Source organism: Oryctolagus cuniculus, chromosome 20 (genome assembly GCF_051225735.1).
Source record: "Oryctolagus cuniculus isolate XC-2025 breed Fujian yellow rabbit chromosome 20, ASM5122573v1, whole genome shotgun sequence".
NCBI classification, from domain to species: Eukaryota; Metazoa; Chordata; class Mammalia; order Lagomorpha; family Leporidae; genus Oryctolagus; species Oryctolagus cuniculus.
The window spans coordinates 27344482-27368857 of NC_142886.1; the positions used below are offsets into that span (position 1 = coordinate 27344482).

General features: G+C 57.8%; 2 protein-coding genes and 1 long non-coding RNA gene across 3 annotated transcripts in view; 1 reads left to right on the forward strand and 2 right to left on the reverse strand.

Moving 5' to 3' along the window:
- Positions 1–4921: 4921 nt before the first annotated feature.
- Positions 4922–6559, reverse strand: LOC138847170 (uncharacterized). Its single transcript, XR_011384817.2, has 2 exons — positions 6209–6559; positions 4922–5692 (listed from the first exon to the last, which is right to left on the reverse strand). It is a non-coding gene; the product is annotated as an uncharacterized LOC138847170 (long non-coding RNA).
- Positions 6560–7998: 1439 nt separating this feature from the next.
- On the reverse strand, positions 7999–11188 carry IRF2BPL (interferon regulatory factor 2 binding protein like). Its single transcript, XM_008272001.4, has one exon. The coding sequence runs from the start codon at positions 11186–11188 to the stop codon at positions 8822–8824; it is 2367 nt and encodes a 788-aa protein (XP_008270223.3). The 3' UTR covers positions 7999–8821.
- The window catches only part of CIPC (CLOCK interacting pacemaker), a 66644-nt gene continuing 53341 nt past the window's right edge, over positions 11074–24376 (forward strand). Inside the window, exon 1 of the mRNA XM_089322422.1 lies at positions 11074–11207. The gene's annotated coding sequence lies outside the window, so the exon portion shown is untranslated. The remainder of the gene's footprint in view (positions 11208–24376) is intronic.

Below are 24376 nucleotides of genomic sequence, written 5' to 3' on the forward strand. Positions count from 1 at the left end.
CCCCCTGTCCCCGTGACCCCCGGATCTGAGCTGCTGCCCCTGCCCCCTGCATTCTGCGGACACTTCTCTGATCCAGATCTCCAGGAAGCTCCCTGCTGCCCGGTCTGTGGCTATCTTCCCGGCCCTGTCTCCCTGTACCTCGCCGGCGCCCGGCCCCATCTGTGACCTCGTCGGCAGGTCCCCTTAGGCAGGTGGGTCGCTACCTCCGGTGACGGCCCTCCCCTCGCTGCTGCTGCTCATTCTTTAGCAGCTCTTCTTCCTGCAGCCCTGGAAGGTCTTGCACCTGCTCACTGCATTCTGTCTTCTCTCTATGAATGTCTCCCTCAGGGACCTCAGCCATATTCTGGCTGCCACCCACCAAGAGGACAGCACCTTGGAGCTGCCATTTGCCACAGCTTTTTTTTTTTAATAATTTATTTTATTTATTTGAAAGGCAGAGTTACAGAGAGAGAGAGAGAGAGAGAGAGAGGTTTTTTTTTTTTTTTTTTTTTTTGCTGTTGGTTCACCCTCCAATGGCCGCTGTGGCCGGCATACCGCGCTGATCCGAAGCCAGGAGCCAGGTGCTTCTCCTGGTCTCCCATGGGGTGCAGGGCCCAAGCACTTGGGCCATCCTCCACTGCACTCCCGGGCCACAGCAGAGAGCTGGCCTGGAAGAGGGGCAACCGGGACAGAATCCGGCACCCCAACCGGGATTAGAATCCGGTGTGCCGGCGCCGCAAGGCGGAGGATTAGCCTAGTGAGCCGCGGCGCCGGCTAAGAGAGAGATCTTGAATCCATTAGTTCACTCCCCAAATGGCCATAATGGCCAGGGCTGGGCTAGGCCAAAGCCAGGAGACAGGAGCTTCTTCCAGGTCCCCAACATGGGTGGCAGGGGCCCAAGCACGTGGGCCATCTTCCACTGCTTTCCCAGGCCACTAGCAGAGAGTTGGATGCGAAGCGGAGCAGCTGAGCTATGGGATGCCACCAGCGCCAGCTGTTCCTGGCTTCAGCCTGGTCCAGCTCCAGTTGTTGTAGACATTTGAGGGGTGAACCAGTAGATGGATGATCTCTCTCAGCCTTTCAAATAAAAAACAAAATAGGGCCGGCGCCGCGGCTCACTAGGCTAATCCTCCGCCTAGCGGCGCCGGCACACCGGGTTCTAGTCCCGGTCGGGGCTCCGGATTCTGTCCCGGTTGCCCCTCTTCCAGGCCAGCCCTCTGCTGTGGCCAGGGAGTGCAGTGGAGGATGGCCCAGGTGCTTGGGCCCTGCACCCCATGGGAGACCAGGAAAAGCACCTGGCTCCTGGCTCCTGCCATCGGATGAGCGCGGTGCGCCGGCCGCAGCGCACCAGCCGCGGCGGCCATTGGAGAGTGAACCAACGGCAAAAAGGAAGACCTTTCTCTCTGTCTCTCTCTCTCTCACTGTCCACTCTGCCTGTCAAAAAAAAATAAAATAAAATAAAAATAAAAAAAAAAAAATAGGAAAGCACACTCATTTCCTGCCCAGACAGTCTGGGGAGGCCAGACCTGCATGTCTACCTGCTCACCTGGTGTCTCCCCCCACCCCAGCTCAGCGGCCCATGGCACCTCAGGCTAGTGTCCAGAGCTCACGTCTTGCCTGTTAGTCCTGCCCCAGCTGTCCCCACGCTGCAGCCAAACCAATGCAGCTCCCAGCCCCTGTGCCGCACGTGGCCCTCCTGCCTCCTGGGCTGTACCTCTACCGGCAGCCCCCTTCCTCTCCTCTCTCTCTTTCTTTAGTAGGCCCAAGCTTCCGGGAAAAGTCTTTCCCCGCAATGCCCCTAGCTGTGCTGCTGTGGGCCCATGGTCACAGCTCTGGCCAACAGTAGCGCGGTTGTTTGTTGCTTGCACATCCCCTCCCAGCACTGATGGTCACGGTGGCGGGGGATCTGAGCCAAGTGAGAGCAAGGGCAGAAGAGCGGCTCACCTGGGCCAGGCACACGGTGCAGCCGTTAAGGCGCCCCTGGCAACAGGTGGGGACGGAGCTGGAAGGAGAAGGCTGCACGCTCTAATTTAGCTGGTTTCCAGGGAGAAGGGCTTGGTCTGGACCAGGCAGAACTGAGAAAAGGGAGGTGGTGGGGCCGGCACTGTGGCACACCAGGAAAAGCCACCACCTGCAATGCCAGCATCCCATCGGGGCACCAGTTCAAGTCCTGGCTGCTCCACTTCGGATCCAGCTCCCTGTTAATGGCCTGAGAAAAGCAGCAGAAGATGGCCCAAGTGTTTGGGCCCCTGCACCCACGTGGGAGGCCTGGATGAATCTCCTGGCTCCTGGCTTCAGCCTGGCCCAGCCCTGGCTATTGCAGTCATCTGGGGAGTGAACCAGAAAATGGAAGATCTCTTTCCATCTCTATCAAATAAATAAATTAATCTTTTTTTAAAAAATTAAGAAAAGGAGGTAGAGGTTGTCCCCCAGGTACAGGTGCTATGGCTGGCGGACACCTGCTGCCCCTCCCTGGGGGCAGGGGTGGGTGGGTGGTGGGGGGAGGCCAGGCCAAGTAGGTGTCACCAGCCAAAGATTCGCCCCTGAGGAGCTGCAGGTGGCCTGGAGCTGTAGTAGCTGCTTCCTGGCAAGCAGCCTGGCCAGACAGTTTAACTCCGGGTGAGGCAGGGGCCCCTTAGCGCCTCCGCGGGCTCCCTGCTGCCGCCTCCCTCTCCCACTGGGGAAATGGTCCTGGTCCCAGAGGGCCGGCACCAGAGTGGACAGGTTGGCAACTCCCCAAATCGGAGAGCGGAGCGCGGCAGGCAACAGCTGCGGGCAGACAGGGGGCGGTGGGGAGTGTGGGAGGGGTCACATGACCGTCTGGGCCGAGACCCAGGGGCACAGAGTTAATTCCCTCGGGTGCACGTGGCCCGCATTCCACAGCCGCCTCTCCCAGGACGCTGGCCCCATGTCCCCAGACACCTAAACCTGTTCCCGGATGTAGTCGGACCTCCCCAGAGCCATGGCCCGTGGCCCTGGACCTCAAGGGCTCACTTCTCCCAAGGCAGAGTCGGAGTCGGTGCTGGGGAGTGTGAGCTGGGGAGCAGGGAGTGAGGGCAGGTGTGCCTGTCCCCCCCTGGGTGGGGGAAGCAGAGCGGCCAGGCAGGGGCTGGGAGTCTCCGCGGCCTCACTGTAAGGTGGAGTCAGTGATAACAGCTCCTGGTGCATTTCCTGTCTAAGGAGAAGAACAGGCACAACCCCTGGAGAATTCACCGTGACCCAGGAGGCCCTGCACATGAGGACGCTGGCCCGCTGTCAGACTCCGAGGCCCGTTCAATACTTCCTCTCCCTCCCCCCTTCCTTTCAGCCCGGCTTCACCGGCCTACGTTTGTGGTGGGAGAGGGAGTGGGATGTGGCTGTCAGTGAGGAAGGCTCTGGACACCGCGGGGACAGCTGGCATCCAGGGCACCCTCTTCCCCCCTTTCCTTCCAAAGAACCCCAAGCCTTCCTTAAGGACCCCAGCTCACAGGTAGTGCAGGTGCACTCACTGGGCATGGCCAAGGGCACACACCCCTCCCAGCCCAGGAACCATGGCGAACAGGAGCAGATCCTTGGCTAAGGGGGAGGCTGACTTTGCGGAGTATCACCTCATGCTCCTTGATTTCTTTTTCTTCGGCCGTGCGCACGAATGCTTCTTACAAATTAAAATAGCCTCCTCCTGCCGTGGGGAGATGGTGGTGAGCTTTGCTTGCTGTGCTTGGCAATTTGGATTCTATGCTGTAGGCAGCGGGCAGCCAAGGGTATGCAGTGCTCAGATGTGCAAGAGAACTGATGGCTACACAGCCAAGGCCTGAAGTGGGCAAGGGCCAGAGTCAGCAGGACATCAGTAGGGAGGCAGGGACACTTCTCTGAGCCTAAAGTAGGGGCTCACAGGTACAGCTCCCAGGTAGAGGTGAGCTTTCCTGGATTCAACCCCAAGACAGCACACAGGCTGTCCTACCTGGTGAAGCCATGCATGTGGAAGACGTGGATGGAGTTCCAGACTCCTGGCTTCAGCCTTGGCCATGTCCAGCGGTTGTGGTTATTTGGGGAGTGAACAAGCAAATGGACGATCTCCATCTCTCTCTCTCTCTCTCTCTCTCTCTCTCTCTCTCCCCGTAACTTTGCCTTTCAAGTAACTAAAATAAAATGAATCTTTAAAAAATTTTCACCTAACATCTATGAGTAATAGTCAGAACTCTAGAAACTTCTCTGAACTTCCCCTTCCCCAAAAGTACGGCTACAAGAGACCAAGGGTCAAATGCTCGGTCCTTGTGTTCCAAAAGTAATAAAAATAATGGGCTTCACCCCACCAGGTACTCACTCTTCTTTTGTCCCGCTCATCAGCATCCCTTCTCGAAGAAGGCTCTGGTTAACACAGTGACCTTAAATTTTTCCATTACAGTTGTTTCTTAAAAGAAATCCAGCTCAGACTCCACCACTGTGTGACCAAGGTCAAGTGACTTCGTCTCTCTGTGCCTGGGAGTCCTTACCTTCACAAGGTGGTGGACTAGACTTGGGTTCTTTTGTTTGTTTTTAAAAATTTATTTGTTTATTTGAAAGGCAGAGTTTCAGAGAGAGAGAAGGAGAGACAGAGATAGTGAGATCTTCCACTGGCTGCCCCAGGCCAAAGCTAGGAACCTGGAACTCCACCTGGGTCTCCCAGAGGAAGCTCAGGGGCCCAAGCACTTAGGTCATCTTCCACTGCTCTCCCACGCACATTAGCAGGGAGCTGGATCAGAAGTGGAGCAGCCGGGATTCAAAACTGGCACCCCGATGGAATGCTGGTGTGGCAGGTGGTGGGTTAAACCGCTGTACCACGACTCCCAGGCCCTAGACTGGGGTTCTGACTTCAAGTTCCATGGATATATGTAAGTTCCTTTAGAAATTAAGCAACACTGGTTGCATCCCAGTATCCTGAGATGTTACAGTTGTACTGTCATCCCCCATTGCATCTCTTGGATTTCAAGACAAAGGGATTTATTATCTAAGTTAGAATACATACAGGGGCATTTGGCCTAGCAGTGAAGATGTCCCCCCCCCACCCTGCCCCATCCCATATCTGAGTGCCTGCTCTTCCTTCCCCAGCTCTGCCCCAGGTTGCAGCTCCCCTGCTAACGCATATCCTCGCAGGTGTGGGAGACCCGGATGCAGCTCCCACCTCCCGGCTTCTGCCCGACCCCTCTATGGCCATTGTGGGTATTCAGTGTGGAGCACAATCTCTCTGCCTCGCAACTAAATAAAATAATTTTCAAAAGAGATACATGGAATGCATATTAATGAAGAAAAAGGCATGTGCATTCACATGTATGTGGGTGCCTATATTTTCCTGGGAAAGCTGTGTAATTTCTTATTAATCCCAGGGTGTCTCCGACCCTAACAAGTCTAGAAAACACCTCACTAGATGACTGTTCCACATTTGTGGTCATCCTTCCCCGTGGACTCTGAGTGTGCCTGGGTTTGGATCACATCACAACCTGGCGTTCTTTGTTCCTGGTTCCCACTCCCTTGATTTGACGAAGTCTAAAAGAAAACCAAAGTGACTTTCAGGACTCATTCCATCAGCCAGCGCAGCCTGGATGCACACAGAATGCACCTGGAAGCCTGCGCTTCGGCCTGGGCGTGGGAGCAGCCTTTGCTGGTGTGGCCCGTGGCTCCTCCTGTTCTCTCGAAGCTGCTGGATTGAATCCTCACGGTCCCACCCCATGGCTTGGATGCGCTGCACAAACGATGCCTGCAAGTACAATGTGGGTTTTAGAACATCTTGGCTGAGCGAGTGAGATGGAGAAGAGTAGAGCCTGGGATCACCCAGAGGCCTGGCCCTGAATCTGAGAACCCACGAGACTCCTCTGTGCCCGGCGAGGAAAATGCTCCCGGAGGCTTCCAACGTGGAAACCGTCAGCGAGGGATCAAAGCAAAACTGGATCAAGCACCCAGAACATGGGCCAGAGCAGAGCAAAGTCACGTGGTTCAAAAACACGGGGAGTGGGGGGCACCACTTTTGTTCAGTGCCCCTGGCTATGGTAAACTTTAATTAACTGCACCATTAGACTTCACTTCCAGCCTGAGTTCTGCTCTTTCCCTCCCATCCTCTCCCTCCTCTCTCCTCAAGTCAGGCTTCTTCATTGAAACCCAACTGGCCACCTCTGCTGGAAGCCTCATTGTCACAACCACCCGTCTCCTGCTAAGAATAGCACCCAGCCGCAGGGAGGGGCGGACATCGCTCTTACCGGCAGGTCCCCTTCCTTACCTGTGTGTCCCAGTGGTCATGGGCCTTGCAGTCCTAGAAGCTGCTGAGCACCGTACCAAACAAAGCAAGGTGACAGTCACAGGCCAGCACCAGTCCACATGCACATGGAGGCAGATAACAAGGCAGCCTCCCAGCTGGAGCCCTCGGACACCACTCCCAGGGTCCGCTCCCAGACAGGTAACGCACACATCTGCGTTTCTCCAAACCGTTCAAGGCCATGGCTGCACCACTGTGCCCTCCTCCAGCAGTGGTTAAACAACGCCCGCCTGTGACCCCCTCTCTGATTCTCAGGCTGTTGAGCGTTCCCCATGCTCAGAGCATGTGCGCTGGGAGCATCTTAAAGGCTCTTCCAGGCGAAACAGGCTTGGTTTTTATTAATGAGCTTAAGAGAAAAGCCAACCCAGACCTTCCAGTGAAATGTGTGATTGGTAGCCAGGCGAGGATGGATTTTGGAATTAACTCTTCCGGCAGTCTGCTATGCATTATCACCCCAAGTTAATTACCCCTGGAGGATGAAAATAGGTTTCATGACTCATAAGCACCAATACAACACTTGGCAAAAGATGAAAATGCAAGGACGCATTTGCAGGAAGCTGACACGAAGATCTATTTATAAGCGGGGAGATTCTTAAAGAGGTGAGGCAGGTACCTCCCCTGCACCAGGACTAAGACTGCACACACACACACACACACAGGGGCCTGGTTTCCACCACTTGGGGGACAGTGGCAGCAAAGCAGGAACAGAAACCGAAAGGCTGTTATTAGCAGCAAGTCCCGACACCGGCCTAACTTCCACCGGTGTTCTGGGCTAACCGGTGATTTTTTCCCCAAACGTGCCTGCGCCCATCCCCAGCCCTCTCCCTCCTGCTCCTTCTGGGATGGGAGTGGGGCGGGGGCGCCAAGTTTCCTCCCTCACTCTCCAGTCTGGGGATCACCCCGCCCAATAATGGGGTGTGGCCAGGAATGGTTTCAGATAGGGTTGCCCGGTTTTGTTTGGCTTCCTCACTCTTCCGTCTGCCTCCCAGGAAAAGTCCAAGGTTCAAAACAGGTTTGCTTGCCTGCCCCTGGTTCGTCTGGGGTCAGCCCAGGGGGCACAGCCTGAGCACGCCCTGCCTGGCCCTTCCACCTGCAGCCACCAAGTGGAGTAGGTGCACAGTTGCACTTCTGCACCTGGGGGGATGGGTTTCACTGTCACAGGTAACCCAGGCTTCAAGAACTGCCTTTGGGTTTCTCCTCTTCTCCTCCCACCAAGCCTCCTGCCTCTACACTATAAGAAGCAGGACAGAAACACACTTGTAATGCACAGGTGAACACGGCTTGGCCGGTGTGGCTGGAAGCAGCTGGGACCCTCCTGGCTGTGTGCCTGCCTTGCTTCCCAGTTGCCCACACGGCTGGGGGCCTCCAGTCCCCTGGGATTCCCCTTGTAACCCTGCAGCAACAGTGAATCCTGCCATACCTGCGAGGCAAAGCACCCTGGCTTTTCTTCCAGCTCTTTCCCCCCTCCCTGGGCATCGGCGACCACTCACGCTCCCAGGTCAAGGCACCCAAGAGCACCCCCGCTGCTGCCAATCGCAGCTGGGCCTCCAAGAGTAAACAGAAACCGCTTAGTCAGCAATTGTCTCCCGGCCAGCCGAGGTGAGTGTGCCGAGGGGGAGGGGCGGCCGCCGCACAGGCCCCTGCCCGAGCCCCCCCGCGTTTGCGCTCCGCGTTGGTCGCGGGCAGGCTGTCCCCGCCGTGGGAGCTGCGCGGGCTCAGCCCCGCAAGGACAAACTTGCTGACTCGCGGCCCAATTCATATCAATTGAATTTATTACAAGTTACTAAGCTCCAAGGCACATTACAGTGTTGTGTTAACTACAGAAATGTATAAAGGACAAACGGCAGATTCTCCATGTCTAGCATTTCGCTCTACTGGTTCAAAAGCATCCGTGCATCGATAAAGCAAAAACAAAACACGGTGAGGACCCAGCACATTCAGGTCAGCAGAAACAAACCGAAACATTTCCCCCCTCCACGAACTGGCAACAGAAAACACCCATCCCCCCCAGCACCCCCCTTACCACTGTTGCAAACTAAACAGGAAAACAAAACAAAAACAGAAATGAACCAACTAAAGTGAAGACTTCAACACTTGGGGCTGGTTAGAAAGAAGCTCTCACCATTGTATAACATATATATTTTTTCTTTTTAGGCAGCAACACTGGCCTTGGCAAAAAAAAAAAAAAAAGTCTTTTTCTTTTGTGTGTTTTTCCTTTCAGAGAGTGCATAACATTTACAAAAATACACACCAGCAGCAGTCGTTGCTAAGGGCTATTAATTCTGTACCTAGGCAAACATTCTGCCACCAAATCAACGCGAACCAACGTGATGGAAATGATTCAACCGATATTATACTGCTGAACGCAAACCAGTTTATCCTCCAAATGAAGAAGCTACATACCTTTGTTTCAAAATATAGAAACAGACGACGAAAATAACGTCTATACAGAAGACTAACTTTTTGCAGTTGTTATATTCACAATTCTACACCTGGGGGGGAGGGGCGGGGCGGGGGAGGGGCCCTCCGGATCGCGAAAGAGCCGGTCTGGGGCGCAGGGGGCCGCGACCCCGAGGCTCAAGGGTCTCTTTCCTTTTTCACTTTGACATCCCCCGCTAAGATAGTCGCGATTTCGCCCTGCATGAAGGCCCACGGTACGTTCGACCCAACCAGGGGGCACTTCTCTCCGCTGGGGCAGTACACCTCGCCGGTGGCCCCCTGGGCCTTGATGCTCTCTCTGGAACAGGGGAAGCAGAACTTGTGGCTGGGGACGGATGGGCACTGAACGAAATGCGTGTCCTCCAAGCGTTCGTGGCAAATGGTACAGCACAGGGGTCCGCTGTTGGCCATGGGGGAATCCGGAATGTTCTGGGGGTGCACTTGGTCCATGCCCGGGTGGGCGGCAGGCGGCGGGGGCGCCACCTGCAAATTCAGGTCCCCGTTACGCGACGCCAAGCGGCGTTGCCCTGGCACGGAGGCCGGCGACACTGGGCTGCTGCTGTTGCGCCGCGCCGAAGCAGTGGTAGAATGCACCGAGCTGCCGTCCTTGGGCGAGTGCGCGGTGCCCAGCGTGTCGGCCACCGACATGAGGGCGGCCATGGGGGACGGGCCGTTCTGGGGGGCCGACTCGGGCGGGGTGGTCCGGTTGGAATGGGGTCCCAGGGGCGGCGGCGGCGGGGGCGGCGGCGGGGGAGGGGGCGGACCCCCCGCCGCGTGTCCCGGCGCCGCAAAGCCCCCTGCGGTCATGGTGAGCTTCAAAGCCTCGCTCTGGTTCGCCATCCACTGCTGCCTCTGCTGCTCCTCGCCCAGCTTCAGCGCGCCCTCAGCCGAGTCTGGGGGCTCGGGGGACGCCTTCCTCTTGCGAAGGCTGGCGGCTGTGCCCCGGCCCGAGGGCGCGGCTGGCGGCAGGGCCCCCGTCCCCGGAGGCGCGCTGGGGGCCCGACTCAGACTCACGAGCGCCGTGGGCAGCATGGGGCAGCTGGCGTCCAGGTAGGGCTGGGGCAGCATGTCGGCGCCGGGCACGCCCTCTTTGAAGAAGCGCACGGCCTCGGGCAGCAGGTCCCCTAGCAGGCGCCAGTCGCCAGAGCCGTGCTTCTTCTCGTACTCCAGGTACTTGAAGCCGGAGGAGAGGCCGCGGCCGAAGTCCTTCATGCAGTCCTGGTACATCTGCTTGGCCACCCCGGACGCGCTGGAGTACACGTTGCCGGAGCCCGTGGGGTACTCGATGAAGAGCTTCAGCTCGTAGTCCATGCCGGGCTTGGAGACGGCGTCGAAGGCGAAGACGCGGCCCAGCAGCGAGTGGTCCTTCTTGAAGCGCACCTCGTACGGCGTGCAGCCGGCCAGCGTGAGCAGCGTGTCGCGCACCATCTTGGGCTTGCTGGCCCACTCCTCGGCGCGGTTGCGCAGGCTCTCGCTCAGCTCGGCCAGGGCCTCGGCGTTACGCTGCTTTTCCTTGAGCTCCCGCTCCTGGTCCGTGCTCGACACCGAGCCGGGCCTCTTGGCGCCAGCGCCCACGCCCACCTCAGCCACAGACGACGAGGTCGAGGACGACGCTGAGGACGACGCGGCCGCTACGCCCGCGGCGCCGGCCAGGCAAGCGGGGCCCCCGGGGGCGCCTGGGGGCGCGGGCGTCGGGGGTCCCCTGCTGCCGAGTCCGTGGGGCGGGGGCGGCGGCAGCACGGCGGCGCTGGTCGGGCCATTAAGCAGCGTCTGCGGCAGCAGGTTGGGGGGCACGGTGAGCTGGGGCCCCCCGCCACCCCCGGGGTTGGGGAGCCCCGTCACCAGCCCACTGTGCGTGCCACGCCGAGACGCCGCCGACGCCGCCGCCGCCGACGAGGAGTTGGGGCTCTGCCGGTTCAGCTCCGGGGGTCCCTCCTCTGGCGCCGGCTTGGGGAAGCCGTTTGGGCCGCCCAGGCCGTTGGGCAGCCGCGCGGTGTGCCCGCTGCTGCCCAGGCTCACAGGCGGCGGCGGATACTCGAAGCGGGTGCGCTGTTCCACCGCGGCGGCAGCGGCGGCGGCGGCGGCGGCGCTCAGGCCGTAGCGCTCCAGGCCGGACGGGGCGGCCAGCACCGCGGGCTTGCTGGAGGCGTCGACGTGGTTGAGCTGCTGCTGTTGCTGCTGTTGCTGCTGCTGCTGTTGCTGCTGCGCGGCCGCCGCCGCAGCTGCCGCCGCCGCCGCCGCCGCCTCCTTGGCCGACAGGGCCACCGTCTTGACCCCGACGGGCGGCGGCGGCCCCGGGGAGCGGCCGTCCTGGAAGCAGCCGTGCGCCCGCTTCAGCTGGCGCGCCGTCTCGATCACGAACTCGATGCGGTCGGCGCCCTCGTAGTTGACGCATCCGCGGCATACGGGTTCCGAGAAGTCCCAGATCATGGCCCAGGGCATGCGAGGCAGGTCGCACAGGTAGCAGGATTGTCTCCGGGACGAGGACACCTGCGCCGCCGACATGATGCCGACCCTGGGGAAGGTAGGCCCCCGCCCGGGCTGGTTCCGCGGCGCCTTCTCCGGGAGGACGGGCTGGCCGGGGAGGGAGTCCGGCTGCGGGGGAGGGGGGAGGGGGGGCGAGAAAGTTCTGCCCCGGGGGCTGGAGGCAGCGCGAGTCTCCGCCGCGGGCGCTGCGCCTCTCCGTGGGGGCTCCACCGCCGGGGCGGCGGACACGCTCAGCCTGCTGCTCGCCCCCACCTCCTACTGCGGCGGTCGTGTCGGGAGAGGGGCGAGGGCGCCTTCTTCCTGGTGCCGCGGACCGAGGGTGGAAGCTCCGGGCCCGGGGGGAGGGGGCGAGGGTGCCCCGTGCTGGCCGTCGCTGCCTCTTGGCCCCCTCCCCGGCGCGGCCGCTGCGTGGAAGCTGCGAAGGGGCTGCCTCTTCCTTTCCCCCGGGGGGCCCCCCTGCGAGCCGCGTCCTCTCTCCCCGCCGGGCTCCCCGGGGCGAGGGCTCGAGGGCTGTGCCACCCGGTGCCCAGATCCAGTCTTGCTGAAGCCGCTGCTTCCCCGGAGGGCCGGGGCAGGGGGTGGCAGCCGGGCGAGGCGCTTCTCCCCTCCGCAGCGTCTGCCGTTCCGCGGGCGGCGGCTGGCTCTGTGCGCCGGAGGGAGCCGCCACGGCCACCGTTTCCAGGACGCACACGAGCCGAGGAGAGGGGCGCACGCACGCAGGCAGGCAGGCAGGCTCCCACCGCCCCCGGGCCGCCGCGGCTGGCGGCGCTCACGTCGGCTGCAGGGCGCTCGCGCGGCGCCTCGGCCCGGGTCGCATCCCTTCCCGCTCGCGCTCGCCCGGAATGTGGGGTTGTGATTGTTACTCTACGTTCCGGAGGCGCGTCTCGGCGCTCCTGCTCGGGCTGCGGCTCGCGCTGTCCCCGGCTTGGCCGCGCGGGATGCCGCCCGGGCGGAGCGCTGACGTCACCGCCATGCTCTGCACCAGTCCCCCCCCCCCCTTTACACTTCCTCTGTCTGTGGAGCCCACTTGTTGCTCTGGAAGGGCGCATGCGCGGCAGGACGCCCAGATTCCTCCCCGCCGGCCCCTCCTCCGCGCCGCCGCCCTCCCCTCCCCCTCGCCGTGTGTGTGTACGACCTCTGGGGCTGGGCGAGCTGAGGCTGCGAGTCCGGGGCTGGGGGTGGAAATGAAACAGACGATGACCTTTCCTCTCCCTGCTCGGCTTTCCCAAGTAGAAACGCCTGCAGGAACCGCAGGCGTGGTTGGCGATCCGCGTTCCCCTCCCCACCCCAGGCCCTCATTTAAATGTCCTGTTTCAGGATTTTCGCTGAGAATTTCACATAAGGTGTTACTCATTTCATCTGCGATCGAACCCCCACCCCACCCATTCCACCTGCAGTCGCCTCGCCCCTCCCTCCCTCCCTGCGCACGGGGAGCCGCCTCGGCACCACTGATGCCGAGGCACTTGTTAAATTAGCTGTTTTCCAGTCTTCCAGAAATCGCCTTTGCGATGTGTTCTTGTGCCCTGCTCTAGGAACCCGAGCTTCAGTGGTGGCGCTAAATGAATTCAGGGCGAGCCACCCCTCCCCCGAGCCGAACTATGAAAATTCTGGCTGAATGTCTGGAGAAACTACGAGCGCCCGGAGGCCTTTAAGGAAAACAGTCCGGTCCGCGGGCTGCGCACAGCTGCGCGGGAGGGCGGGGAGGGGAGGGGCCGGAGACCAAACAGGTGAGTGCCTTTTCCGGGTTTGTGAAAGCAGGTGGGGGCAGCATTTGGTAACGCTGAGAGCTTTTTTGAAGAGTAGGGCTGCAGCCTTCAAGGGCTCTCACGTGCTGCGATTTTATTCTGTAGTGCCCCAGAAGGCTGAGTAAGGCCATGATTTTTTTTTTCTTTTACAAGATCATTGCTCATCATTATTGCTTATTGCAGAAGAGATATGTCATAGCTCTAGTTAAGGCATTTCAATGGATTTTTTTTTCTAGTTATTAGGTCTGCTGTTTTTATTTCGTGAGAATTGCAATGGCCCTCCCTGCCCCCAAGCTTGGAGGAGGTGAGGCACTGTGATGAGAGTTCAGGGTCCAGAGTGTAGCCCACCTGGTTAGAATTTCCTGTCACTCACTGCCTTTGGCACTTTGAACTAGTTACTTACAGAACTCCAGTTTTCCATCTGTAGAATGGAGTGACAGCTGTCAACCTGGGGGATTCTTTGAGCTTCCAATGTGTTTCTCATCGTAAGCTTGCGGTTCAGACACTGCACTCGGGAGTTTACTTGCTTTGCCGTTAATATGCCCTCCATTGAGAGTGTATTATCTACATTATTAAGGTTCCATTATCTATGTTATTGGACCCTTCTTATCTACAAGGGAGATTGTGTTAGTAGCCCCATCTTGCAGACCAGGTAGGTAAAGAGGTTAAATAACTTGCCTGCAGCCAATGGGGATGGCTCTAAGTGCAGTAACTCGGATTTATGACATGGCTTTCAAAAGCTAGGGCTGCAGGAGGTGCTTTGGGGTGCTCAGAATTCCCATCAGCCCCCATTCTTGGTTGCAGACAGTCTTTGATAAAAAGGTATGCAAAGGCTCCTTCCTAACGGGCCCCCAGCCTCCCCTTCTGCCAGGACTGTGACATAAATATCCCATGCAGTATGTGGAGCCCAGGAAGCTGTCAGCACATTACGGTTAGTATTGGTATTGATACTGTTACTGTTACTGATTAACGCGTGAAAGTGCTTTGTTAACTGTATAAAACCTAAGAATCATTCTTACTGCTGTTGATTATAATAAAGTTAAGTTGAAGCAACAAGAAATGCTTATATTTGTATATTTCCACCCTTGACCTCTGGAGATATCCCCCTGTCCAACACTCTGCAGCACCCCCCTCCTACTCACCGCAGGGGAGGGGGGGTTAGGGATGGGGAGACAGGGGAAAGGAAGAGCCCTAGGGAGCCGCCTCTTTCCTCTCAAAGCAGCCAGACTTCTGTTTTTGCAAAACAGTGAGCTCACGGTGCACTCCCCAGCAATAATAAACTCTCCCTGTCCTGCTGGCTCAGAGCAGTGGTTCCTCTGGTAAGAGCCATGCCTCAGCCTCCCCCACCACACCATCCTGGAGCGAGTGGCAACCTGGGGCTCCTCGGCTCAGCTGTGTGACCCATTTCTTTACCTTAATATTTATTCAGCCCTTCCTTTGATTAAACCAGAAATGCTGGGGAAACGGTGAACTAGCCACAGCCCTCTAGCCAGGCTGCTAGAGAAAGCGAGTTGGAGGCTGTGTCCGTGTTATGTTTGATATGCACACACATATGTGTCTCCCTGTCTCTGTCTTCGATGTTACTGAAGGAGACACACACACACACACACACACACACACACACCAGCATCTTCAAGCAGACGTCCATGGGCGTTTAAACAGACTTTTCTTAGGCTCTCATGATCCTCTAATTTAAAAAGCACCGCTCTCTCTTTACCCTGCCCCCTCCAAGAATCCCCATCATTTCTGTTGATCAGTTGCTGCTTAGCTGCATAACCGAGGTGGAGCTGTTTGGGGATGTGTCAGAGAGATTGTGAGAGAGATGGAGCCCTCCCCCGCCAACACGCACTGATGTGGGGGTGCTCAACCTGAGAAAGCCTGGCAACAGATCTGCTCGAGGTGCCCGCACGGTGCCCCCAAGTGCCTGCTACTGCGGCTGCCTCCCTCTGCTCGCCGCCTGAGCTGGCAGCCTCACCCTGCCGTAAACTGGAGCAGGTCAGCTCTCCCTTGCCCTTTCCCAAGCGCCCTCGCTCCACGTTTGGGGTGAGAAGGTCGCTGGGCGCCTACACACTTGCAAGCTCCCTGCAGCCTCCCCGCTCTCGCCCCCCGCCGTGTTGTGGCAGAGATGGGGGCAGGGAGGCGGGGTGCTCTGGGCCTGGCATTCCCGCAGCCAGCTGGCTCAGCCTTCGAGGAGGCCCGGGCTGAACCTCGCGTCACCCCGCTGCAACGCGCGCCGCCAAGCGCTCCGGCGAGAGAAAGGCCTTTTTTGGTAACACTCAGCCCCGCGGGAAGCAAGACCCGTTCTTTGGCCTCTGAGAGCCGCCTCAGAGTGGCTGAAAACAGACGTCTGCGCTGAGCCCTCCTCTGGCCTCTCCAGGGTCCCGGATCCCCGCGCGCCAGGAATCCCGGGGCCGGCCTGCGCCCCAGGCCTGCAGAGCCGCGCAGAGGGGCTGCGGAGGAGGGTGGGGAATGGAGCAAGGTGATTTCCACTTGGACTCCTGGGCCAGGTCCCTGACGGAAGTATTTGCCTTTCCCTAAAGGATTAATCCTGTTTGGGGCTGTGTTGTGTTGTTTTGTTTTTTAAGCATTAACTTAGGCCAGGGCATAGGGTTACGCAAGTACCACTCGAGCGTGAAATCCCAGGAACAACGTGATTCGCTGAGAAGCCCGGGGGAGGGGAGCCAGCGCCGCCCGCCAGGACCTGCCCAGCCTGGGGCGCGCGGGCAGCCAGGCGCTCCGTGCAAAACTGGGTGGAAGGAAAGGGAGGGCGGGCGCAGTGGTTGGTGCTGGCACTGGGGCCGCAGCCGGCGATCGCGATCGGATCTCCGACTGCTTTCTTCCTGGAGGGGCGGGGAACAGCAAGAGGAAGAAGGGCGGGTAGGGGTGGGGAGAGTCGCGTCTGGTTCCTGCCTCCTCCCTGCTTCCTCTCCTTGCCCGCGTGCCAGGGTACCGGGGAGCCCTGCGCTGTGCTCAGCAAAAAGCTTTAGTGGTTTTTTAGGTCCAAAAATAAGAGACAGAGAGGAATAAAAAAAAAAAAAAAGAGTCCCAGAGTAAGCCGCCCAGGGAGCAGGCCTAGAGAGGAAAACGCGGGGAAGAGCAGACAGGGGTGCCATTCAGCGATCCATTCGGTTTACAACAAACACCCCCAGCCCAAGAAACCTGGACAGCGAGTAAGCGGACCCCCTGGCGGGGTGGCCGGCAGCGCCACAGGTGTGCCTATCCCCGGACCCTCCTCTCCGCCCCGCTATGCAGGGAGCAGCAGCGCCAGCCGGTTCCCACCCGCCGCACCAACGCGGGGATTTCCACTCCCAGGCTCCGGAGACCCGTTGCCGCCGGCGCTTTCCTGCTGGGGCCGGCAGAAGGCGGCACCTCGGGGCGGGAGGCCCCTCCCCGCGGCCTGGCCGTCCCTCGGTCACGGCGCGTACACTTCGTGTGCAGCCGCCGCTGCCGTGCCTGATGGGGCTGGACGAGCCCGGACTTTGAAATATTTTGATTTGCCTGGGCTGGGTATAGTTCAACCGGAAACTCAGGAGAGAGGGAGGAAGAGAGGGCGTTTATTTACATGACCTCGTTCAACTTGGACTTGGCAGACCCTAAGGAGCTGTGTGTGACCTTGAGCAAATCACTTGAACTTCAGTTTCTGTAAAATGGGAATGGTGGCCCTGCCCTTTGCCTGCATTACTGGGCTTCATGGAAGAGGCGGTGTTATAATATGCTTAAGAAAATGCAGGCGGTGGTGGTGCACAGGATAATGACGCCTTCAAGGCACGTGCCCAGACGTTATCTCACCTCATGCCAGCCCTTGTGAGGTAGGTGTCTCGGCAGAAAAGCAGGCCCAGAGGCCTGGATTACTGGATACCAGGTTGTCTGGCTGCAAACCTGTTACTCCATTTCACATCTTGCCAAGTGGCTGGTTTTTGGGGAGGAGGGAGGTTGTTCAGATGCTTCTAAGAAACTGCAAGAAAGTAACCCCCCCCCCACACACACACAGGAGTTCACAGGTTACTACCCCAGGAGATGTGAGGTTTTGCATGAATTAGCCCCCTTTGTTGTTTTGGGGTTACACATCAATGGATCACCATCCAGCTTGCAGCATTAGGTAGCCGGGTTTCCCTGGCCTCCCCTGAGACAGTCCTGGCCCTGGGCAGAGGGGCCAAGAAGGATGCCCAAGGCCTAGAACACACTCAGGTAACGGGCTGACGGAGGAAGGGAGGAAAGAGGAAATGAGTGGACTGTCTTAAAGTGGAAGGAGCCTCTTTCCAGGCCCCAGCATCCTTTCACACGAGTTAACAAGCTTCTGCCTTCACCTAATTCAGGGCACACTGCGTGGCCGCTCACCGGATGTGTGCTGTCCTTTTGGGGGGTGGGGGAGGCTGGGCCACTCAATGACAGTGCAAGCTGCTGCTTCCAAGCACCCCCAGCCTGGCAGGCATAAAGATGGGTTGCACCTGGCCTCAGCATTCCTGGAGCTACAACGCCAGGAAACATTGTGCCCAGCCCCCAAGCCTGACAGGAGCCAAGCTTACCCCTGAACTTCCTTCTCTGGCCAGACCCAGAGCTCAGCATAAATTAGCCCCCTTTGTTTTGGGGGTGTGGCTGTGGAACTGTCCTCTTGGCTTACATTTGATTTCAAAGCTGAAGCTTAAGCTGCCTGGTGACCGACCTGGTGGGGTTCCATTGCCCATCCCCATCCCCGTTCCTAGTCCCTTTGCCGTTCGTTCTGTTATCCAACTGTTCCTTTAGGGAGAGCTTTCCATCTCAGGGCTGGAGGATCTAAGGATGAACCAAGGCACAGCCCAGAATCGAGAAGCTTCCATCTCTCCTAGGTGTCCTAGTTTTCTGACGCAGTAGCCCAGAGTCATGGGAGACAGTGCTTGTTCCACACTCCCATGAGCCACGTGACTGACTTGGAGCAATCTATTCTCCAGGGACCTCCTATCCTTGCCTGCCAACTGTCAATATTCAAACCTGTTCCCCTGCTTCAGGGGCTTGCTGTGAAATTCCTTGTGGAGAGGCCCAGGGCTCCGGCAAGGCAGCGAGCCACGGGCAGGAATCACGTTTGCAGCCCTAACTCCCTCTGGGCCTGACATTAAGCCCTGCGCACCATCCTCGCCTGGGCCGCGGCGGGTTGCCTCCAGGGGTGGCCAACCTGTTGCCTCCGTGCCCTTCTGGTAGGGACACCCATGCTGCCACAGCCTAGGAGCCTGCGCAAGACACCAGCCAGCTTGGGCTGTTTTCTCCTCATCTCTCCCAGCTAGAGAGACCAGGATTTTCCCTCCCCGAGCCCTGGTGGTGAGGCTCTTAGCCCTGGGATTTATCTGGGGCTTTTACTTTTTGTTGTTGTTGTTTTGGGCAATTTGGAAAGAAAGGAGCCAATGACCTCTTCTTTAAAAAACAAAGCGAGGCAGGAAGTGCGCTGGGCCTGAGTGGCGGAGACTAAGGGTGTAATTACAAGGTTTTGTTCAGCATTTTCATGTAATTAAACCCGAAGGGAAGGGAGCCTGGTGAGGCTTCTTGGATGGAGGGCAGAGGAGCGAGCTGGGTGGATGTGTTCTTGGGAAGGAGAGGCAGGAGGTAGGAATGGGTTTGTGTTTCAACCGGAGAAGCAGCAGGCTTCTGGCCCTTATTAGTGTTTTTCCGTTCCTTTCCCAAAAGGTAGCCGCTTATCCACCTTTGATTCGGGGCGTCTGCACCCTACACCTTCCAGCAGGGCACAGCCTTCTGGGCTCCGGGTTCCCTCTCACACTGCCGCCGTTTGCCTGGCTCCCGCACGGATGCCAGGGTGCGAGCTCTGACGCAGGGAGACCGTCTCTCCCTTTGTCTGCAGCAGCCTCGGCTTTCCCTGTCCCGCTTGGCGGTATCTCCTGCCGCCGCTGCCTCGGTTTCCCCTGGGCGCAAGCGGGCTCGGCACACACGCGCCCTCCGGCCTGCGCCGCCCATAGCCTCGGGGCGCACGGGCCCCTCTCTCCTCTCCGAGCCCTCGGTGCCCCCGCGTCGTCCCCTAGACGTCGAAAAGTGGCGGTAAGAAAGAAACCAGTGTGTGCTCGGCTTCTGCAGGGCAGGCAACCTGAGCCACACCCAAACCACGCGCCCGAAACAGGGGCGCTGGCGTTTCCCGGGAGCGCAAGCCTGGCAGCCGACCCCAAGGAGGCTCCTCCCCCTCCCCCTCCAGCCCTCCTCCTCCTCCTCGGAGCGCCCCCCGCCATGCCCACAGATGACCCCCTCGGCCCCCTTCCCCTGCTCTTCCCAAGAACATATTGTTTACCGGAACGCGAGGCCAAGAAGCCTACTCCTGTTTCTGGCCCTTGCCAGAGATTAATCACACTTGGGAACCGCACAAAACTTGGCCGCGTAGGGGCGGGGCGGGGCGCGCACGGGGGAGGGGGCGGTGAAAAGGAAAGCCCCATAAATTTGACGTTTGACAAGCTGACCAAATCCGGGCTACCGCTGCCTGCCACTCCTTTATTTGAGTAAGGCTGCGCGGAGGGACCGAATGATATTTCATTCCCTCTCTCTCCGGTCCCCCAGTGCCCACAACCCCTCCTCCTCCAGGCCCCGTGTTTGATGCTTTAATGGTACTGACTGGCTTTTAATTCTGATTAACATTCTCAGCTGGGGTGTGTGTGTGTATGTGTGTGTGTGTGTGTGTGTGTGTGTGTGTGGCCTGGCGAGACACACAAACTGGACCCCCTGACAAATCCCTTCTTTTTATCCTCCTCTTTGAAATGACATCAAGATGGACTGGGGTGGGGGGTGCCGTAGGGATACAGGGAGGGAGCATGGAAAAAAGAAAGGGAGGGGGGAGTGATTTATGTGCTTTTCTAAGGCAGTTAGTAAAATTCCTAAGGGAGAACAAATGCCAAAACTGACTGTCTTGGTGTATTTTAGACGCGATGGCCAGGGTGAATCATGTCAGGGCTTTGCGCCCGACCGAAGCCTGGAAGCCCAGGACAGGCGCACAAAACACCCCTGTGGCTGGGAGGGCGCCATCCAAAGGAGGCGGGAAGTGGGTAGCTAGCTGCTCAAACCAGACTCCTCTCCACCCTGATTTTTTTTTCTCTCTCTAATTCATTGGAAGATAGATTATAAAAAAAAAAAAAATCTATATACTGGTACTGATAACAGAAAACTCAGGTTAGAAATCTCTCTGTCATACTTGACCCAAAAGAAACGGTGCAAACCCCATCTGCTCGGAGATGGCGACATCCCCACCCTAGGTACTTTTCCCTCCCCTTTTCCCTACAACTCCGCAGACACCAGGTTAGCAAAAGGTAATAAATAGTCCCTCCACAGCGGGGCCTGGACTAGTGGAACAGCTTACTGAAATTAATGGGCCTCCCTTGAACCAAAACCTGCACTTTGGAATTAATGCCAGACATAGTTTTCCTGAACTCCATCCAACCGCCTAAGCGGCAGACAATTTTTGTTCTATTTGTGCTGGAAAATAAAGCCTGAGCCCTTGATCTCAGTGTAGATTTTCGTTAAAAAAAAAAAATCAGCACAGGGAAGACTGCCAATTTCCACTTTCTGCCAGCGCAGCCCTGGTGCTCTGAGCGGTCCTGCCGACCGGGTCCAGCTATCTGGTAAACTTTCCGTTGAAAACCCTCTCCCCATCCTCCCCATCGGTGACATCTGCTGCAGAACCCGGCTCAGCTCCCAGAAACAACGCTCCTCCCCGCTGCCTAGGAAAGGTTGCATCTGAACAACACAGCCCTCGAGACCTCCGCCCCCCAGCCCGACCCACCCACCACCACCACCACCCACCCACCACCACCACCACCCCATCTGCTGCTCCGAGGGTCTGCAGTTCCGAAGCTGCTTTTGTTTTTATTTTCATCGATGCGCTTTTAAGGCCGAGGAATGCACACACGTCCACACCCAGTGGCTAGGGGCTGAGGCAGGTACAGCTGTCAGGGTCTGATCCCAGCCTGCCAGCTCCCCCGCCCCGCCCCCACCCCCTGTAATTAATGAAAGCCCGGCCGTGGGCAGCCAGCGCTCTGGTTTTCATTGTACAGTCTGCACTGGTGACACAGGACATGTGGAAAATTTTGAGAGCACTGCGGTGAATGGCGTGGGGCGGGGCGGGGGGAGCGGGAGCGGGGGAGGGGCGGGGAGCGAGTTACTTTTTAGCTTCCGCTAAGTACTTGGCTGCTCGCCAGGCCCGGAGGATGCTGGGAAGCGAAAACCTCCCCAGTATAAACTGCCAGCTTTAAGCAGCCCTGACAGTTCTGCTCCTTGCAAACTTGGCAGCCGTTCAAAGTGCTCTTTCATTTGAAATGCTGGAAGCCTGCCATGTGCAATGCAGATTTGCTGTGCCTGTGCGCAGAAGGAACTGATAAATGCCGTTGCGGTTGCCATGGGGACAGGAGGCTATCAGAATGGCCTTGTGATCCGCAGCCTCTCGGCGCGGCAGGCTCTCGCTGCCTCCCCCTCCTCCTCCCTCTAGTCGGTGAGATGGGGAAATAAATGTTCTGGAAAAAGGTTAACCCTCCCCGCTCTGGTTCCGAAGCTGAGCGCAGTCTGACCCCCGCAGCCAGCCCGGAGCACAGACCCCAGCACCCTGCGCCTGGGTGGGTCACGTCCCCCACTCCCTCCCCAGACACCGCCCCCCCCCCCCCCCCCCCGCGCGCTGCAGCCCTGCTTCCTGCTCCCTGGGGGCTTGCACAAAGCTGTGTTTTTCATAGAGCTTTGCAGCAAGCCCAAGTGTAAGTCTTTGAGTCATCAAAACCCGGATGTAAACACAGCAGCCCTACATTCTGCACAGTTTGCGTGTATTTTATCTTTTTAATAATATTTAGCTGGCAGCTTAAAACTGCAAGGATGCCAAATATTTTAGCCAGCCACTTACATCATGCTGCATCCATCAGAAGGACCGTGGCAGCCTGTCCTTTCCTTGTCCCCTGCCTCCCCCACACACCCCCACCTCCACCCCCACCCCCACCCCACCCCCCAGAAATCTGGGTCTAGCTAGAGGCTTATTGCAGGCTAAGAAACCGAATCCCTTAGAACCCTGGGCTCCGGAATGAACTTGACATCACCTTGAGCAACGGGGACAGAGGGTATTGTTCCTCTGGGTGATCCAAGGTGAGGAGATTTGTCACCTGTGCTGAGTTCAGGTGACTCTGTGAGCCTGCATCAGCCTAGACCTCCGCCCCACCCCCTGCCCCATTTTGCACAAGCTTCTGTGTGAAACAGCCTGATTCAACACACAGAAACAAAACAGCACATTCACGTCTGCTATATTTTCAGGTATATAATGCCAGCTCGCCGGGTGGCCTGTGTAATGGAGGAAAAAACCGAAATAGTCCGCTCCAGCCAAGGCCTATGGAAATCAAAGCGGGTTAGTGATTTATTTACACTGGGGCTGAAAAGGGTGAGCGGCCCTCCTTCTCAGCACACTATTTCCTGGAGCTCTCCTGATCCTGGGCCTTCATTCACATCCTAGGAAGGGAACGTATTTTTCCTGTAGCTTTCAATATTTTCTGCTAAATACATTTCAGCGCACTGTTTATCTAGGGTTTCGGCTTTCCGATCTTTTATGTACTTTTAACACCGTGAGGCTGTTCCATTGAAAAATGCGGTATGTTCATTAAAGAGGACTTTATGTGCCAGGCATGGCGGTGTGGATTTCCTTCTGTCTCAGTCTGTATGAATAATGAGGGGCTCAGAGGAGATTCAAGTCACAGGCCTGTTTGGTTTGTGGAGCCCTACACAACTCACACAAACCCTTGTGCACCATAGAAGGCTGAGCCCAATGAGGCTGTTTCTTCCAAAGTGTACATCTGACACGGAGGGAGGCCGGGACAGAGGAGAAACTGACAGTGGCCCCCCAAGTTCCTGGGGCTTAGATGCAATTTCTTTGAAGCCGCCTGTCTCTGGGTGTCTGCTCATGGTTGTCACGGCGATTCTGGCCCCGGCCACTCAGGGCGATGCCCTCCGTCTCGCTGGAGTTTCCTGATTCCAAAGTAGCCCCTTCCAAAGAAATAAATTAATCAGCAAAGCCATCTGCTTCACCTTGCCAGCAGGCACAGAGCTGAAGGGAGAGTGTTAAAACGCGATTTTTTAGGAGCAGTTGGCCCCGGAGACGTTTTGAGATGGATTTCGGCATGGAATTAAATTGGACTTGGAGGCAAAAATCAGGTGACTCGCAGAGCGACCCCACCCCCACCCGCTGGCCGCCCACCTTCCCCCTGACAATCCAGGCCGCTGGGTTTTGGCTCGTGCGGCTGGGAAGCTCTGGCCGGCCAAGGGCGTATTTCGTGGTGGTAATCCCTTTCCCAGGTTGGCGGACATGTTTCCGTGCTGAGCGCAAGGTGTGTTTCCTGGCTGTGTGAACCACGGGCGCGCCGCATCCAAGGCTCTGGTGACAGTTTTAAGCTGGAAGAACAAAGCAGCTGGGGACGTGCTCCCATCACGGGGCTCTGGAGATAAAGACTGTCCTGAGCGCTCGCCGCCCACAGCTCAGCTGGGAGTGTCTGTGTGTCTTCAGCGTGCCAGGGGCGGCCGGCAGCCCAGTGGTCCCTGTCTGCCCTCGTTGACATTTCCAACATGGCCCTTGCTCTTGCCGTGCCCTCACGGTCTTAGCTTATTTACAGGCTCTGGTGAGATTTGCAAAAGCCACTCTGGGCCCTTGAGTACCTTCCCACACCCAGACAAGCCCCAAGATTCCAAACAGGCTTGGCATGGCCCGTGCTGTGCCTGTTACGGCAAGGCTGGCAGCAGAGGGGTGTCCGGGCTGAGACGGGTCCCTCTACTCCAGGGCCTGAAGGGCCAGTGTCCCAGAATTCCATGGATTAGAAGATCTGTCCAGGGCCAGTTCAGGAGCGGCCTGGGGAACAACTCTCTTTTGTTTTGTTGTCTAGCATGTGACCAGAATGCTGCCAGCTAATTTTAACCCCACCAAAGTACTGCTGGAACACACACACACACACACACACACACACACACACTCACTCTTGCATCTGGAGAGAGGAGCGCTGTGGGCTGGATAAAAGCCTTTTCAGCTTGTGTTCCTTCCTGTTTCAGTTTCCAAACTTGCATTATCGGTAACCTGAAAAATGATGAGTTTCACCAAATTCCTGGATGTTGCGCAAGAGGACAATGAGTCTATTTCGGGTGCTGGGAGTGCGTCTGGCCCAGACCCTGGAAACCGTTGTTTTCAGGAAGGGGAAGATGTTTTGGGGTTTCCTGGAGCTTTCCTCCTAGGGTCTCAAAGTTGCAAGGGGTCCTGCTGGGTGAGGGGCAAGCTCCAAAGACCTGGCTGCCAAGTGGGTGTGGCCAGGCCAGTGGTGGGAGAGAGGGTGGCCCTGGACGTGTTAGAAGGGAGTATTTGACAAGAGGGAGGCTCTTGCTGTAGCTGGGTGGCCCCCTGGGACACAGGCCATCTCCGCTTCTACCCATTTCCCAGATCTGCTCTCAGCCCAGGAATTAATGGAGGGCGACATGGAACAGCTCACCCTGG